The 19,624-nt window shown below is 38.4% G+C and overlaps 1 protein-coding gene across 10 annotated transcripts in view; it reads right to left on the reverse strand.

Annotated features, from left to right (window-relative positions):
• Window positions 1–19,624, reverse strand: part of ATP6V0A1 (ATPase H+ transporting V0 subunit a1) — a 76,342-nt gene that overhangs the window by 34,568 nt on the left and 22,150 nt on the right. For 8 of the 10 annotated variants that reach the window (XM_074343377.1, XM_074343373.1, XM_074343376.1 and 5 more), the window contains exons 1-5: window positions 14,270–14,425; window positions 12,211–12,374; window positions 6,076–6,154; window positions 4,806–4,903; window positions 3,740–3,868 (exon numbers count right to left, since the gene is read on the reverse strand). In XM_074343377.1, the coding sequence (XP_074199478.1) occupies window positions 3,740–3,868; window positions 4,806–4,903; window positions 6,076–6,154; window positions 12,211–12,327 (423 nt within the window). In that variant the 5' untranslated portion in view covers window positions 12,328–12,374; window positions 14,270–14,425. Of the gene's footprint in view, window positions 1–3,739; window positions 3,869–4,805; window positions 4,904–6,075; window positions 6,155–12,210; window positions 12,375–14,269; window positions 14,426–19,624 lie in introns of those variants that run through there. The other 2 variants (XM_074343370.1, XM_074343378.1) reach the window with 1 other exon arrangement.

A 19,624-nucleotide genomic window follows, 5' to 3' on the forward strand; every position in this document is an offset into this window, starting at 1 on the left:
TCCCACCTACTTTCCTACATGGTTCACAAGATCTGTTTTAAGTAAACCCTAAAGACCAGACCCAGTGCAAACTATGTGCTCTAAAGGGGATAACTGATGGAACAGCAAATAGTGCTTAGCAACCAGACTACTCCAAAGACTAGAGTTCTCTGGGAATTTAAAAAAAAACCCAAAAAACAGCAGAATTAAAAAGAAAGTTGCAGTAATATCCTAATGAATAATTTCACTTATGAATCCTAAGTCTTAGGAAAGTCAAAATTTTTCAAATCAAGTAATTGTGCCTGATGAGAAGCTAGGATGTCCAGAACCACTAACTGAGGGCCTTTAAAACAATATCTAAAACCATGTGATCAAGTATCTAAATCCTACTCTGGGTTCTCTAATGACAATACTGCCAAGGTTTTTCTAAATTACTTGCTGTGCCCTCTGGTTTACCCCCTTCCCCCAGTCAGAATGCTAAAACCATGCCTTGGAAAAGGAAGTAGCAGAACCTCAGCAGTTCTATTTTTATACTTCAGTATAAGCAGCACGTCCAGTTCAAGCTACATTAACTACCAAGAGCAAACACTTTTATTTCCATCTACGTGGAGAAAGAAATTACATTTCGTTACCTGAAGTATTCACTGAAGCCCCAAGGAGATGGCAGATGAGAAAGAAAAGTAAAGAAAGCAAATGCATGGAAAATTCAGAAGGAAAGGAAGGCAGGGATCTGCATGCCATTAACCATTACTTTTCCAGTCTTCTTTACGCTTTCATATGTAACGGTGCTTATGGTAAAAGATGCAGAGAAATCTCTCCAGCTCTTACAGTTCTTCATAAGCAAGAAGACTGAGAAAAGGATAATCATTAACAAGTCATTTTAAATTTTCTGGATAAGAAATGGCTAAGTTGAATTTGTAATCATGGTAAATCATAAGAATATTCAACATATGTTTACTTCTCCCCTTCTACACACCTCGCCAATCATAACCCCTATGCCTGGTGATAGAAAGAATCATTTTCTGATTTAGCCATTTTCTACCAACTCATTATTGCAAATTACTGATCATATTCACCAAATTATATTAAAAAGAAGGGTTTAAAATTGGTAGTGTTTTAGGCCATTTGCAAACGTTATAATCTCAGGCATGGAAGAAAGTCTCATGAAAAATCTACATTTCTGAGATTTGAGGGTCCCAAGTTTCCTTATCTTTTGCATTATTTAAAGGGTGCAGTTGCACCTGCAGATGCACTTAACTCTGTGAGGTCTTGTCTCCTATCAGGGCAGTGACACCTGAGCCTGCTTTTTGGCCACAGCAGGGCAGGGGCTGTTGAAAGGCACCTGGTTGAGACTACGAGCAAACAGCAAGAGCGAGCAAGGCACTGACTGTGCACTGGGAGAGAAAGGGGAGAGCTGTTCTTGCCAGAAGGCACCTCATCCTGGAATGAGAGGGATGGATGACAAAAGCAGTAGAAGAACCACTTGCAACCAAGGTCTCATGCTCAAAAGTACTTACAGAGATTTTTTTTAAAAAATGCTTTGCAAAAGTAGGAGGGGGAAAACAACATACCATGGGTAGGGCATGACAGTCATGAAGACTTAGATAGAGCCTGCCTTCTCAGGATTGGCATTTCATGTTTAGACCTATTAATCACAGAGAAAATTCCTAAACCCATAACTACAATGTGAAAATCTTATATCATCCTTCCAAGTGGTTCCCCTTAGTTTGTTTTTACTTTTTATTATAAAATTAACAGTTTAAGTGACTATTTCCCTTAAGGGAGTCCATTTGTCAGTCTTCACTCAGAATTTCTTCAGAATGAACTAGACTAGGAAGCCTATCCCAATCCTTAAACTCAGGAGGTTATGAAAAACATTTTCATACATCTCAACAACCTCCCAGAAGTAAACTAAAGACTATATCAAAAGAGGAAAAAATGGGGGAGGGGGGTAAAAGAGTTAAATCCCAAATAACGATAAAAGTAACTGAACTTTGATCTTGGGGCCAGATTTACTTTGAATCTGGGGGCAGCAGCTTGGGTGTGTATAGCATGTGGAGGCACTGTGTTCAAGGATGTTTCCTGATATGACCAAGTAATATATTCCTTGAACATAGGGACCATGTCTTACTCATCTCATGCCTCGCAAAGAGTAGGTGCTTATCAAATGCTCCATGAATTAATGAGTATAAATAAAATACTATTTAGGCAGTGAGCATACTGGAATTCCAGATTATGTGTTCATCAGAACCATTTGGTATTAGTGGCCATGCCTGTTGCAAAAGACCTGAAACACTTGGAATGAGTAAATCACACTATTCCATACCCTCTAATGTGATGATATTGGGGACTGGTGAAAGAAGTTACCGTGAGTCTCAGAATTCTCAACTAAGTGAACAAACTGAATATTCACACCAACCCTCCCTGATAAAGAGCCAGATCCTGATTCTTAGGAGGACTGGACAATTAACTTCGTATGAGCTTCTCCCCTTTCCCTTGCTCTGGCAGATCTTTTTAATTAGCATGGCTTCTCTGAGTCAGATCCTTAGTTACTGAGGAATGTATCACACCTTCAGCTGACTTTCGCTAGCCCAGTGGTTGTCACACTAGCATTCCCCAGAATCACCTTGTGAGAATAGATTGCTGGGCCCCACCTACAGAGCTTTTGACTAAATAAGTTTGGTGTGAAGACTGAAAATTTGCATCCAGACAAGTTCCCAGGTGAGGCTGAAGTTGCTGGTTGGCAAACCCCTGCGCCAGTCTAGAGAACTAGGGAGAGTTGTTCTTTCCTCAAAAGACAGAAATTAAACGTAAAACTGAGAATATATCAGATGCTAACTAAAATGGGCCCTCCATTTTTTTAAAAAGCTTTGCCAATTTTTGTTGTTGTTGAGCAAAGGAAATGAAGAACTTATGGGAAGGAACACTGAACAGTGACTGGGACAAATTCTGAAACATCTGATGTTAATCTGGTGGCAAAGACACCTATAAAAGAGTTACCCATATTTTAGGCCATCAGAAAAAGCATGTCCAGGCTTAAAGCTAAGACTCCTCCCCAGTTTTAATTAGGAGAAGGAAGCCTTCTGAAAGCCTTGCTCCAAATCCTTTCCTTGGGGTCACCTCAGCAAGCTGTCACCTGGCAACTTAGTCACCTACATTTTTAACCCAGGAACTTATTAACATTTTTCCCTACAAGGTAATGCAGTTGAGTTTATATGAAAATCCAGGAATTTCAAACAGGCATCCTACCAGTATTTCCACACAACACTAAGAAAAGTCCTTGAAAAATCAAACTGTGACATGTGCTTCTGAAGCACTTAAAAATGTGCTGAAAGGTCAATAAGCAAGCACACAAAAAAAATTAAAATTTAATGACAAAAAGGTTTTGGAGATTAGATCTTTGTTATAGTTTTAAGTATAACCAAATGTTTCTTACTGCTTCAACTTTACCCTTAAGCATATACTTACCTTAAAATATAATGTAAAAATTTCATCCAACTATGTTTATACAACTATTTTAGGGTTCCTTTCCCCATTTTGAGATGAAAAATTGCTGAAAATGCAAAAATATACAAAACCATGGCTGGCTGGGTACTGCATGAAAAATGGAACATAATCTGACATTTCTTCAACTAAAACGGTGCAAAAATGGTATTGCTTTCAAATCAGCAAATTAAAATAATCACTGGAATAAAAACATGGCCCACTTGTGCTGGTGCAATCTCAGCTGCTCAAATACCAACAGAAACGATAGTCTGACCTCATCGAAAAACTGCTGAGTTTTGCGAAGTATAAATTTTAATTCAGTCAGTTCCAAGAAGTTTCTCTTCAGAGCTTCCTGGTTTGTGTTGATTTCCTTCAGTTCATTTTCAATCTTCTCGAAATTGGCCTACAGAAAAAAAAAAAAAAAAAGAAACCTATTAACTCAAACTCAGCTTAATATGCTCGCTCTGAAAGACAGGTGAATCCATCCATCCCACAGAACTCTTGCCACCCTAACAATTCAAAGGTATCTTATATTCACCCAGCAAGTACAGTTAGCCCTATATATCCTTGGGTTCCACATCTGCAGATTCAACCAACCACGGTTAGAAAATATCTGGGGGAAAAAAATTTCCAGAAAGTTCCAAAAAGCAAAACTTGAACCTGCCACCCACCAGCAACTATTTAGAATTTACATTGTATTTGCCACTACTTAATAGTATTTGCATTGTATTAGAGATTATAAGTAATCTAGAAATGATTTAAAGTAGGAGGGAGGATGTGCATAGGTTATATGCAAATACCACAGCCATTTTAAATAAGGAACTTGAGCACCAGCAGATTTTGGTGTCCAAGGGAAGGCCTGGAACCGGTCCCCTTTGGATACTGAGGGACAATTGTACTGTGTTTTTACCAGGGCAATTTTCTTTATAATTTTTGTTTGTTTGTTTGTTTTTGCTTAAAATGGTCTTTGTCTATTATATACTCTTGGTTAAATCCCTCAGGGGACTTTGAATAGACAAAATAATTACTGAAAAGTCTATTGGCTATTCATTTAGTCTATGAGATTAATAAATTACTAGACAAACTGATACTCATTCAATAAAATTTCAATAAGCCAATAATTAATTTAATAAGCAAATAATTTATTTAGTGGCATGTGATAGTTTTTGAGATACCACAACATTCTATACCATAAAAAAAGGGAATTCATTTTAATCCCATGCACAAGAAACTTGCAATCAACAGACAAGGACAACAAGAATTAGCCTACTCTCCACCTACTCAGAAAAGTAATTTAAGGAGAAAGAAACTTATCTGGCTTCCTCAGAAGAACTGTTTACCTCTAAGTCAATCATGTCCCGGGGGAAGGGCACCTCTGGGTTTTCGCCAGTGTCCATAATTGGGATATTAGCTTTCCTTATCTCTTTCTCAACAAATCCTAAAATGACAGAATGAGGACATTCATGTCTAGGTGCACATGTCTGGAATTGCCAATATTTGAGGAAAAAAATAAGATGACCCCAAACCTGCCTAAAAAGAGCTTCATTCTAAGAAAGACATTTTTACATAAAATAAGCAGAATATGTAAATCCCTTTTTCTCCACATTCCTCTTCCTCCAACCCCATATTCTCTAAAGCACAGGTACCTCAAAGAGGGTTATCATCCCACTACTGTCTTCCTTCCCTCTTGTGACCTTAAAACTGGTCCTCATCGGTGTCAGCACTCTACCCCGTGTGACTATTACTGTGTGATGGCTCTGCTCACAGATACTGTTGGGAGAGGAGAGCTTCAGAAGAGTGTGATTCAATAGAGCAGTTGCTGCTTAGCACGCTAGGGAGACAACTCCAGACCACAAGGGTTTCATTAAATTTGAAAACAGGTTGGTTTTGAGTTAAAACAAAACAAAAAACAAAGCACAGAATAAGGTCCCAAAATATCAAAAGAGAAAAGTGTTTCAGGTGATAACTACTGACTTATTTTTTTAGCATGGGGACTAAATTCACCTAACAGCTACCTGAAGACTGGCATAATACAGTAGGAGGATCTTGGGTTTTGGAGACATAGAAAACCTGGATTCAAACACTGATTCCATCAAGACCGTTTATGTTCTTGGGCAAGTCACTTAACTTCTCTGATGTTTGGTTTCCTCATTTACTAAATGTGGTATCACCTATCTTGAAGGAATGCTGTGGGGAATGAATGAAATAAAGTATATGAATACCCAAACTCTCAATAGGACCTTAACAGATGTTAGTTTCTTCCCCCACAAGTAGCTCAAATTAAAAGATGGCTATGCTGACATCTAAAAATGATGGTGTTCTGGGTCCTACCTCTTAGAATTCTATAATGTAGTGCTGCTATAAGACTCTTCCCACAAAAAAATAACCAATATATTCAGCCTGCAGCCTTATCATCTCAAAGTTTCCATTAAGCACCACCTAGCCCAAACACCACAAATCTACTTGTACACAAGAAATTCATCTTCACATCAGATTGCAAGATTTTTCCTCTCCTTTTCCTCCTATAGTATTTTCTTCCTTTATTGAGAATGTTAATTTAAATCAAATGACTCACAACAGGAACATCATACAAGACCAAAGTGCACATACGAAGCTTTCGATCCATTTCTTCACATCTTCTAACTTCATTCACAAATTTCCGCTGGAAAACATTCACATCTGGATTTAACTGCAAAATAAGAACAGAATACTAAATATTCAAATGCTATATCTATTTCTTCTCTTTCACAAACAACACATCCTGCAAAGTGAAAACCTAATTTTCTGTCAACGTATAATGCAACGCTAATAAAATCTGTCTAGTGATTCACACCACATGCTTTGGGGACAGTCACACCAACTAAAGGTAAGAACCCTCACTGCTGCAACATATAATGGAATGGAGGCAAATTAGACAAAGCACAGTGGTGCAAAATGCTCTTCCCAGGCCGAAAGTCTCCACTGAGTACAGGTGCCCATCCCACCCCTGCCAAAATTTGGGCAATGGATATGATAGAAGCTCTGCCTGGTTTTCCTTCTCTCCTTCTTCCCAATCAGACGAGACAGAAGGCAAACTTTTCTTGTTCTTTTGTCCCAGGATCTTCACCTTCTAGGTCACAGGCTGGTTTATTCATTCATACATCACACATAATTTTCAAAGCAATGTGACAGATATTCTTAGAAATTTTGTAAGAATAAAACAAGTTCCTACTTATTAAGAAGCTTGCAATCTAATAGAGAAGAAAGATGAGTTCAACTAACAATATAGCACGTGATAAATTCCATATGAGTAATAGAAATAAAGAACTATAGCTACTTACTCAACATTTATGGAGCACCAAATATATGCAGACACTGTATTAGGCATTGGTATAAATACAAAGAATAAGATATGTCTTAGCTTTAAAGAGCTATCAGTCCCAAAGAAGAGACAGACATAAACCAATAAATACAACTTGTGTTGTTAAAGAGTAAGTAAAATATTGTTGGCAATTTCCTATACTAAACACATATCTACCTGCCTCATGACGGAGCATTCCACTACAAGGCACCTGCTTAAAAGGAATGAAAACATGCCCACAGAGACTTATACAAGAATGTTTACAGTGGCTTTATTCATAATAGCCCCAAATGGGCAAAGATCCAAATGTCCATCAATAGAAGACTGGATAAAGACATTGTGATATATTCATATGATGGAGTACTATCCAGTAATTTAAAAAAGAATCAAGCAAAATGAAATAAATCTCAAAAATATTATGCATAAGTGAAAGAAGTCAGACATAAGAGCTTGTAATGTATCATTTCATTTATATAAATTCAATAACAGGAAAAACGAACCTATGATGGTAGAAATCAAAACAGTGGTTACCTATAGGGGGTGGGGACTGACCAGAAGCAGGCACAAGAAAACTTTCTGGGCTGCCGGAAATACTCTGTCTTGATTAGGGTGATGGTTATAAAGGTGATTGTGGTGATGGTTGTACAGCTCTGTGAATATACTAAAAATCACTTAGTTGCACACTTTAAATGGACAAATTGTATGGTATGTGAATTATATCTCAGTAAAACTGTCAAAAAATTAGTAGGAAAAAACCTGGACACATAATTCACCAAATTAACAGATTAAAGGAGAAAAAACATGATAGCCTCAACATATAAAGAAAAGTCATTCAAGAAAATTCCACAACTATTTGTGACAGTAATGTCAGGAAATCAGAAATTGAAAGGACTCTGTATAATCTAATAGAATCTCTCCAAACTTAAGAATAAACATATTTAAATGATACAAATTTAAAAGATTCTCCTTAAAGTTGGCAGCAAGACTGGAATACTTTGTGATAGATACATAGCATTTTGCTCTACTTCCTTATTAACAAAAATCCCAATTTTGTTCAGGGCAGCAACTGATCAGTTGAAAAATCACATTTCCTAGGCTCGCTTGCAGCTAGAGTATGTCATAATTTTGGTCAATGATAAATTAACAAAGTCTGCTGAGAATTTCTAGGAAAGCTTTTTCCCTCCATATGTAAGACTTCCCCTTCCTCCTTGCACTTCCTTCTTCCTGCCTAGCATACGGATGAAATGCTGGGAGCTGTTGTGGTCATCTGCAAGGACAAAAGCCTTAAGGACAGCCAAAGAGAAACACAGAATTATCTTAGGACACTGATGACAGTGTGAAGCCAGGCTTTGTGTTACATGAGAAAAGTACACCCCTACCATTTGGGTTTTCAATTACATACAACTAAACACAATCCTAACCAGTATTAGCTTGTTCTTACTCTTCTTCAACATGTTACTGAAGGTCTCAATGTCTATGGTAAAATAAGAAAAAGAAAGAAAATTAAAAGGAAAAAGGATTTGAAAGAAAGAAATAGCTAACTTTCTGATAGTGCAGTAAAAAAGATTATATCAAATGTGGCAAAATGTTAACAACTGGTGAATCTACATCAGGGTATTCAGGCTTGAAATTTTTCAAGACAAAAATTTAGGAAAGAAGAAAATACCAATAAGTAAAAAAGAAAAATAAACTTATGCTTGACAAAATATACCATAAACAGAGGGAAAAGACAAGGCATAGCCTGGAAGAAGTTATCAGCAAAGGATCAGAAAAAGATTAGCTTCCAGAGTACATGAAGAACTTGGAAAAAAAACCCCAAAAAACAACACTACAGGTCACGGGGGAGGGTACAGCTCAGTGGTAGAGCACGTGTTTAGCATGAACATGGTCCTGGGTTCAACCCCTAGCACAGTACCTCCAAATAATAATAATAATAATAATAATAATAATAATAATAATAATAATAATAATAATAATAATAATAATAATAATAATAATAATAATAAAGATAAAGATAAAAATAAAAAATAAACCAAATTACCTCCCCTTCAAAAAAAAAAAAAACAAAAACCCAAAAACCCCACCAAGTCAATAAGCAAAAGACAAATAAACCCAATAGAAAAACAGGCAGATAATATGGACAGAAGTTCATGGAAAATGAAACCCTTTATGTCCAATAAACAAATAAAAAGATATTAAGTGTACTAATCTAGAAAATACAAATTAAAACAAGATACTATTTCCCACCATCAGATTACCAAATTTCTTTTCTGTCTGAGCACAGACGTGTCGACATAATTGTGGAACGACAGGAACTCTCAACCAGCGATGGGAGCATGAACAGGTACACTCACTGTGAAGTACACTCTGACAGCATCTGACAGTTTGGGATGTACACAATGCTCAGCAATGCCCCTCCTAGTTATAATCCCTAAGCAGCAGCAGGTTCATGAGATCAATACCATTTTCATGTAACACTAAGAGTTCGTTTGCCTTTTTCATTCTCATTCTCTCATGACTGTTCAGTGAAGTTTTTCAGAGGCTCATGACATATGTCACGACAGGCTGACTGCAGAAGTCAATATAAGAATCCAGCTGTCTTCTATTAATTCAGACACTAAAAGGTTTTCAAAAGTGTAAAAGCAATACCACTCTTCTTGAAACTATTTTTTTTTGTTTTGGAAAATATAGTTTTTTTCATAAAAATGTTATAACATGTAGTGTGTTTATTATTATAATTTAAAATAATTTAATAAGTAAATACTTTAAACATTTCTCAGTTTTAATTTCCAATATAGTAATATTGATAGCTATAACTCACATAAAAGCCCTTTGGGATCCTCAATAATATTTTAAGCATATAAAGAAATCTTTAGACCAAAAAGTTGGAGAACCACTGCCCTGGAGAAACTACCTCACATCATACCACAAGACATATAAATGTATCTTCACTGCAACACTATGAAAGCAATGAACTGCAATCAACCAAAATGTTCATCAGAAGGAAAAAATGATCAACTGTATATTCTTACAATAACTATACAGCAATTTAAAGGAATGAACAAGCACTACCTGTATCAACATAGTCAAATCTTACAAATGTTAAATTTAAAAAGCACTTGCTAAAGGATACATACAATATGATACCATATACATAGTTTTAAAACACACAAAATTATACTACATATTATTGTTTAGTGGTAACATACATACATAGCAAAAGTGGAAAAAACACATGGGAATGATAAAAGCAAAGATCACTCTAGAGATTACCTTTGAGGGGGAGGAGAGAGAAATGAACAGCATGGAAGAAAAATATATAGGAGCTTTCAATTATTTGTAGAATGTTTCTCTTAATTACATAGTAGATAACATAGTTACAGGCATACCTCATTTTATTGTATATCACATTATTGCACTTTGAAGATACTGCATTTTTTATAAATTGAAGGTCTGTGGCAACTCTGCACTGAGCTAGTCTATCAGCATGATTTTCCCAACAGCATTTGCTCACTGTGTCTCTGTGTCACATTTTGGTAATTCTCAAAATATTTCAAATTTTTCCACTATTCTGTTTAGTTATGGTGATCAGTGACCTTTTGATTGCAAAAAGATTATGACTCGTTCCAAGGCTTGGATGATGGTTAGTATTTTTTAGCGGTAAAGTATTTCTAAATTAATGTATATACATTTTTTTAGACTTATTGCAACTGCACACTTAATAGACTACAGTATAGTCTACAGTCTACCGTATAGCATAAATGTAACTTTTATATGCACTGGGAAACCAAAAAATTTGTACTCACTTTATTCAACTATTCACTTTACTGTAGTAGTGTGGAACTACAATAAATATTCATTGTATTATCCCCTATAATTTTTTGTATGATTGAAATAAATCATAAATAAAAGTTAAGAACACTGAGTAGACACAGTGGGTGTTAGGAAGGGAGACACCAAAGGACCAGATGAAGGATTGCAAATTAAGGGTGACTTAGGTTTGCTTTAGGTTTCAAGTCTAGAAAACTGGAAGAATATTGCTGCATTAGCTCACATTTAGAAAGTCAGGATGAAGAAATAGTCTGTTAAAAGGCAAGGTGTTGGGATTTAGACATACCAAGCTTGAGACACAGAGATGACAAAAACCTTAGAGTTATAAATTCAGGGACGGTGTCTGGGAGGTCAGGACCAGAGGTACAAATTTGAGACTCACTGAATAAAGATGGAAGATTTGAGAATAGATGAGATCACACAAACACACACAAAAGGTGATAAGGGATGATGTGAGTTTGGAGAAGCTTATCCGGAGATAGTACAGAAAAGAGCTTAGGGAACACTGACACCTACGGTGGATGTAGGGAAGATAAAACAGAGGTTAGTGGAAGATAACAAAGAGTCCTCAGAAAGGTTAAGAAAAGGAATCTGAGTCAGGTAGGAGAAGATTCAAAGAGAGGTAGCAGAAAAAGGTTCAAAGAGAATAAGGAGTAAGACCACATCACTGGGTCATACTTGTGCAACTTCATCTCAGACAGAGAACTTCCTGAAAGCCTGCCAATTCCAGGAAGCCAGTATTTATTACTTCCACTCCTTTCTGACCACTCCTCTTTCATCCATCCATTCATTCCAACAACTATTGATTATCTCATATGTGGGCACTACAGATATAATAATGAATGTGTCTGTCTTCCTGGTGCTTAGATCATAGTGGAGGAGGCATTCTTTCATCAGCCACTCACACCAATGAATGTAAAATCATGACTACGATGAATGCTGTATATGAAAGGTACACAGAGCTTTGATATTGCACAAGAGGGAATTGCTAACTACTCCCTCCTTTTGGGAGCATGTATTGTGCCTTCCTGATCAAACTGTACACTCCATAGGACATACTTTTTATACTCTTAGACTGTCCATTTTCTTTTGATATCTCCTCCAAGTGCTCAGCATAATGCTTCAATATAATGAGTATTCAATATATGCTTTCTTATATACTACATATCTGTAACTGGATGCTTCAGATTTTGTAATAAATATGTCCCATTGTATGGAAGAACTATGACAATTTTCTTTAAAAATACCATGCTATGGGTGTTAAGGAGCCCAAAAGTAAAGAGCAAGCCTTGAACAGATTAGGTTGGCGTCCTCCACCTGCATTCCAAGCAAATACTTTGAGAATGCTTAGGATTAGTCTCAAAGGGGTAGCTAATAAAAATATGGAAGAATTGGCACAAAACATTTCTCACCTCTACAAAGACAACTTGAAGTGTACACTCTTCCAATAGTAAGCTAGTGTTATAATGTTATTTTTGCAAATAAAAAGCAAAACATTCATCATCAGGCAATTGACTATGACAAGAAAAATAAGAGTTCAGCGCTAAACAAGCAGCAGCCCCACAACTACTTACATCACGAAACTGAACCTTTCCGAGTTCTCCTAATTCACTAACACAACAATAAGCAGCTTCTGATTGTAGAAAAAGCTGGGCCAGCGTCATCTCCTCACTCCGGAAAAGCTCCCCCATGGCGGCAGAAAGGACAGGTCAACTGAGTGCCTGGATTTCTCTCCGATCTAAGGCAAAAAGAGAAAATTATATGACCTTGGAATTACCAAGAGGACTGAGACCCCCGTTTTGCATTTTATTTCTTCCATCCCATGCTGAGAGGTCTTTGACAACTGTTTTGACATCCTGCTTAGAAAGACAGAGAGGAGAAATTGTGAAGCTATTACTGAATCCTCTCTCAAAGACTGCCTGATGAAATCACTTCCTTTGCATTCAACAACAAGATCAAATGACAATAATTTGAGACATCTCAACAGATAAGAATGTATTCAAATTAAAAACAGGAACTGGGAATCCCAAACAGCTCTTTAATACCTTGGACACAATATTATGAGGCAGTGACATTCGCAGTGTTCTTTTTTTTTTTTTTTTTCTTTTTTTGCTTGTGTCAGGCAACAAACAGAAGAGACCTTGGTGACCCTCTCATAAAGGATGCCTCTGTTGTGACTAGTTTTCTGCCCTCTACTGCCAAGTTCTAACAGTCAAAATCCCAGCACTACCCTAAAGCTAAACCTACTTTAAAGGGTTTAACTTTCCAAACTCCTCAGAAAACATCATTTTCTCCCAAGAGAATCTAAACATATAAGCGTTAACTTAAAGGAAAAAAAAAAAAAACCTTGCATGTTAAGCTCAATTTCAAGTCAAGCATGACAGGAATACATGGTAATGACAAAGCAATTTTTATCAAGCCAGAGAGAATAAGCTTTCGACCTCCGCAGCTTTTCTGTTTCTTATCCCCACATTCAAGATTAATTACATTCTTCCACCTGTTAAAGCTTCTCATGCATGAGCTAATAAAGGTTTCCTTTTTGGGCGATCTTACCGTTACCGGGTAGGAAAGACAATTGGCGCTATCAGTGGTCCTGAAACTGCAATTATTTACTCCCAGTTAGCTATTGTTAAGGCACAGACTGTACAGTCCTTAAACTCTACAAAATATGCATATTTTTCGTATCATGAGGGCAACCCTAATGATAGATGAAACTGGCATCAAAGGAAGAGTTATTCTTCCGGAAGCTTAGGAGACATTTTGAGAAACTCGAATGACAAAACCTTGTGCCTTGACCTTACAAGGAGGCAAAACAACACATTCAGATATAAGCAAGGATTTCTCAAGAGATTAGGTAGTCTGACTTTACGACTGCCTACACCTGAATCATCCAAAACAGCTGTTACTAGCTCCCACACACCCCTCAACAACAACAGATTCCATAACCTCTAACTAAACACGTAAAATTAGGCCAAATCAGCATAGTTCAGAGGCTGCCAGTAACGACAGTCTCCAATGAGTTGCCTCCCTGTTTCTGTTCTTTAGTGATTAGAAGTCTCCCTAGAACATCTCTATCCCACTGGAACCAAAGAGAAAACTAAAAAGGCCAAAGCAATTCGAGGGTGTGGGGTTACAACGCAAAAAAAGACTTATCCTGAGCAAGATGAATCCAAATAAAGCGCTCCCGCGCCCTGCTTCATTACTGTCATCCAGTCCTCGCCTCCTAACTAGGTATTCAAATCCACCTGCCTCATTTCCTGTCTACCTAATGAGAAAACAGGAATTCTCTGAGCCCAGGCACACCTACCTCCTGGAGTAGGGAATAAAAGGGGGAAAATTCTCAAATTGAGAGTCCCTTTAAGAAGCCCCCAAATTCTTCTGCCTACCCAATAACCTTCAGTTCCTCCGTCTTCTACTTAAGTGGGGGAAGGGATCAGGACCTCCAAAAGGGAGTGAACCTCCTGTTCCTCTGACCACAGGAGGGGTGCCCGAAGAGGGGTGAACCCCCATTTCCCCTCAGAGACCTGAGGTCCTTGCTAATTCCTTTGACAAGCGAGGGGGCGGTTAGGGGGGATTTGCTGTGCCCCTTGGAGGCTGTTCCCTGCCGCGCTGTACCTACAAGTCCCCGCTCACCTCTGGCCGCAGGCCGAGCCGCCGCCACAGCAGCCGCTCGAGACCAAGCCCACAGACTCCGCAGCTCTGGGCAGCAGCGCCTCGACGTGCGTGCGTCCGCAAAGCCCCGCCCCCGCGCCGCTGCCGGCCTCCGCCCCCACGATGACCTCATCGTCGTTGGCCAATGGGGTGCGGCCGGCGCCGGCAGCCGCATTGCGGAATCGCGGGGGCGGGGGCGAGAGCCTGAGTGCTGACGCCATCTTGTTCCCGGAGCCGCGGGTTTTGGCAGGCAAGGGCTGGAGAGCCGGCTCTGGCCGCGCAAGTGCTCAAGACATTAAGTTCTTGAGCCTTTCAGAATCTCTGCTCCCTACAGATCCTTCAGGACAGGCTGTCTGCTTTCTTTATTTTCATACCCAGGGAATTCGCAACATTTCTTCCTCGACGGAAGTAGCATGAAGGGGAGAAATCAATATGAAATGACTTGAGAGCTGGAGGGGGGCTTTCAGCCAATCTCTTGCACGCGCGCGCGCACACACACCCTTTCCCCTTATTTTACAGAGGAGAAAATTTGAGCCCCAGAGTGGGGAACGACTTCTAAAGGTGCTCGTCGAGCTTTGTACAGGGCCTCATTCATTTAAGTATGGAAAAAATCTGTTTAGAGGGGAGGTAATTCGTTGTATGTATTTGTTTATTTAATGGAGGCACTGGAGATTGAACCCAGGATCTCGTGCATGCTAAGCATGCACTCCTCCACTAAACTATACCCTCCCTGAAAACCTCTCTTTAAAAAGGTATTTGGTTCAGTCCCTCCAGCGACTGTCCAGGGTCTGTTTTTCTCCAATTAACAGTGGGGAAAACCTTATTAGACAATATACTGTGAAAGTAAATTTTGAATCTTGTATGGTGGATGCCTGTGGGCCCATTTGACCGCTTAAGAGTTTTCTGTTACTCAAAATTTGTAAAAGAATAATGTTCTTGAAAACGCGTCAGTGATGCCTATTATTCATAAAAACGCAATTTGTCAGCTATTGATATCGATTCCCTTTTCTTGACCTTTTAAGGAGGAGTGGGGATCCCAAGTGTTAACCAGAACTGTATTAGGAAAAACTCGGAAAACTGGTTATTCATACTTAGTGGGTGGTGGAACCCTATTGAGATTCAAATGTAATGAGTGAGATATGTCTACCTGGCAAAAAACATCATCAATCTTGCTTTGCCAGCCTAAATGAAATAATGAAGGGCAAAAACGAACGTTTTGTTTGCACTTTCTATCTCACTTTGGGAATGAAGATATAACTTCATTACGGTTTAGTTGAGAAGTAGCACCTTGGAGAGCCCCAGACCCTCCCTTTCCCTGTAAGCTTAAATGCTAATTCTCTCAACTACGCCTCACCCTCGCTTCCCGCAAGGTGAATAGGGACCCACATTTGAAAGCCTGCCAAGTTTTAGAAAAACTATTACACAAGGACTCTCATTTCCTTCCTTTGAGACTCAAAAAAATATTTTCTTAAACCTCAGGGTCAGCTGCTTGTTAACCACAAAATTTTCATACTCTTCCTTTAAGTCAGCCTTTCATCTGGACTCACCTCAAGTCCCTTGAACTCTCTTTTTCCGCGGCTTCTTTGAAAGTGTATCCTCTCAGAGCTCCGTTTCTGTCTCCTTTCATCTCCCGCCATCAGTCTTTCTCCAGTGTTCTATTTATTTGCCCTCCATGCTCTCTTCCTTGGTAGTCTTACCTATTGTCAGGCCTAAATGTCTAGATGTAGGACTCGTACCTATTTTTCCATCCACCTCCCTTCTCCAAGGTTCAGAGATGGAATTTCAAGCTGCCTGTATAATGCCATTCAGGCAAAAAATGCTATGTGGCAGACATGGTGCTAGGTGCTGGAGATAGTAAAATGAAACAGACATGCTTCCTATCTTAGAGGAACTCACAGCTCGATAAGAAATAAAGGTCCAATAATTATGAAAGAGAGAGATGAGTGCAGTGATTAATACTATGTGCCAGCCACTTTTTAAAGTGCTTTATAAATATGAACTCATTTAATCCTCACAACAATACTAGGAGACAGATACTATTATTGTCTTTATTTAACAGATGAGATGGTGAAATTGAGGCACAATAATTTGCACAAGGTCGCTCAGCTAATAGCAGAGCAGGATTCAAACCCACCCAGTTTGACCCCATTTCTTGTGCTCTTAAGTACTGCACTTTTCTGCCTCTGTTAGTAGTGCTATCTCTGAGTCCAACCTGAATTCACATCTTGGTCTGCCATTTAATATCTCTTTAGGACTCTCCAAGCCCTAGTTTCCTCCTCTATAAAATGGGGTTAATAATAGTACTTCCCTCATTGTTTTTTGTAGGGAAGAAAACGAACTTGGTACAAGCGTGGCACTCAGTCTGCATTCAAAAACTGTTAGCTATCTTGCCGTCATCCTTATTGTTGAGATATGAAATATTGCGTGATGGACCTGAGGATGTCAGAAAAGATTATATGGAGGAGGTGACATGAGTTTTGAAGATTTAGAACTCTCACTGAAGAAAAACTCTTCTTCTAAGATCCTTAATCCTGCTGATGGCATCATTGTTTTCCTAGTTACCCAGACTCCAAGCTTAAGCCATACTAAATTCCATTCTTTCTCTCTCATTCCAAATTTAATCAGCTACATGTTGTACTCATTGTATATCCTGTATTTCTTGCCTCCACCCCTTTATCCTTTTTATTTTCATTGCCGATAACCTAGTACAGGTCCATTTGCCTCTGTCAGATAACTAAAACAGTAGCCTATGGGGCGCAGAATGATGTAGTGTAGTGGAAGACCACAGGCTTTTGTACTATCCTGAACTAGACTCAAATCTCAGTTCCTGCGTGTATTCCATCTGATATCAAATGTAAGAGGAATAAATCTCAGCTCTAACAGTTCCAAGGTGTATGAACTCGAGCAAGTTAGTTCACCTCCTTGAGCTTCCTGTTCCTCATTGGAACTCTCATGGGACTTTTCTGTATCTCTTTTTATAAAACACAGTCCTTTCTACCTGAATTTTCTCCCCTCCCATTGAGCTTAACCAATTCTTGAATGAATGGGTGAGTGGGTAGATGATTCTGAAAGAAATGGGGACCTTCTAATAGAAATCTACCATCAACAAAAGAACACATGTATCAGACAAAAGGGATCACAACCCCCTTTTCTCTTTCCCCTTTGTTTTATTTTATTTTCTAAATTTTTTTTTGTGTGTGTGTGTGTAGAGAAATAATTAGTTTGATTGATTGATTGACTTTAATGGAGGTACTGGGGATTGACCCAGGACCTCGTACATCCTAAGCATGCACTCTACCACTGAGCTATACCCTCCCCCTCCCCTTTGTTTTATGGACCTCTTTATCTGTGGGTATGAGAGTTCGTGACAGATGCTTGTATTCTTGTAACAGAGATATGAAAGACAGCTGGGAAAGGTTCAGAGCAGACGCTAGAATCAGAAAATGTGTGTGGAGTCATGAAAACTTTGCAAGATTGTCAAGTTTAGCACAATAATACTGCTGATGTTTGTATTCTAATTAGTTCTCAAAGTTACTCTACGTCAGAACATACCTATGAGGAAAATGCTCTTTAAGTTCAATGATGAGTACTTTTATAAATAGCTTTCAGTCATCAAAAGTCCATCATTCCTTCAGCAAACATCTGTTACATGTGTGCTTTATACCAGGCATAATGTTAGAAATTGGAGATGCTAAAAGCAACAAGGAGCTTATCAGGGGAGAAAGACAACCAACTAACTGTGATGTAATATGCACAATATAGCAGCTATTGGAGTAGAAGTCTGTTTAAACAGATCAGCTAATTATAGAGAGCTAGCTAATGTGAGTCACATTACATAAGCATACAATAAGAAAGCCTATATCTGTACAAAATTACATGCATATAATTTGATTGTTTACAGTGATACTGCTTTCATTACTATCATGAACCATCCAGAGATCTACAGTATGTCAAATCACCTGAATAGTACATTTAAAGAAATATTTCAAGTCCTTCTGTAATTAACATGCTCCTAAAACCTGCACAATCTTAAGCTGTATAAGCATGTCACAGAAAGTGCTATTTAGAGCTTATCATAACAGTATTTATGATGGATTGTTTTTAAAATAGAATCATCTGGGTTTATGTATTTGTAGCCTCACACAATGTGCAATAAACAGTGCAAAAGACAAAAAATAAAATAAAATGTAATGCTACTTGTTTGCATTCTTTGAGTGACAGTAGCTGAGTGTAATGATTTTATGTGTCCAGTCAAATAATTTTTTTTGGTTTTTCCTCCTAACATAAAAGTGAACTCTAATTCTGAAACTGTTCTACCAAGGATCTGATTCGAGTGTTGAATGAGAGAATTCTCCTGCCACAGCCTCTAGGTGACCTGTTATCAGCTTTGACCTTTGTTCTTGAAATATTGATTCACAGAGACATGCAATTCCTTTTGCAGTTTCACTCTGAGTTCCTCAGGATAAGACTCTGCTCCTACTTGCAAAGCCTGTTAACATTTCAAATGAGAGTCTTTAAGTAAAAATATACTCATAAATAGATTTTGAGGCTCCCTTTGAAGCTCAAGGAATGTCGGCTTCCTTTAGCTCTGGTAATGATTACATCCACAAGGGGATATGAATGAGCCCAAGGCATGTGACATTTTATGCAACCCTTAAGACTTGTGACCAACACATGAGACAAGGAGCCTCTTAACTTGTGGGAGTTAAGAATGCCATGGAAGGAGGCTTCTTAAAGTAATAAAACTGAGAAAACTTGAGATGTGAAGGAGGGAAAGGACTGAGTGACATGAGGCAGAGAAAACTCTCTGTGACATTAGACGTGAAATATTTGCCCAGGTAAACAAGAAGTGAGTTCAAGATTTCTGCAGCAGAGAATCTGGCAAATGTTTCTATACTGGGTTTCTAGCGACTTGGAGAAAGGAGGTGAGATCTGTAGTAAAGAAATACATTGGAAAATTCCAGCAGATTCATTGAATCTGGTTGATTCAATGGTCAAGGGATAGATTTGTCTTGATCTGTTGTAGTCCTACTGCTTAACTTAGTGCCTGGCATTCAGTGTACACGTAATACATATTTTTGAAAGAAAGGAAGCAAAATTGGGAGTTCAGTTTCTTAATTTGTGATGAACTGATGTGGGTTATTTGTATTTGTAGTCACGCAATTATTTAAGGCTGGAGATTGCTATGCTTTACAGTTGGGTTGTTTTTGTTTTATAAAAGCAGTTTACCCGACTTGTGTGGGATTTTAAGGAGGGAGAGTGGTGGGGAAGGGAGCCTGCAGGAAACTTGTAGGGAGGATGTATAAAAGCATGGTCTTCAGAGAAGAAATTTTTTCT

Source organism: Camelus bactrianus, chromosome 16 (assembly GCF_048773025.1).
Source record: "Camelus bactrianus isolate YW-2024 breed Bactrian camel chromosome 16, ASM4877302v1, whole genome shotgun sequence".
Lineage (NCBI taxonomy): Eukaryota > Metazoa > Chordata > Mammalia > Artiodactyla > Camelidae > Camelus > Camelus bactrianus.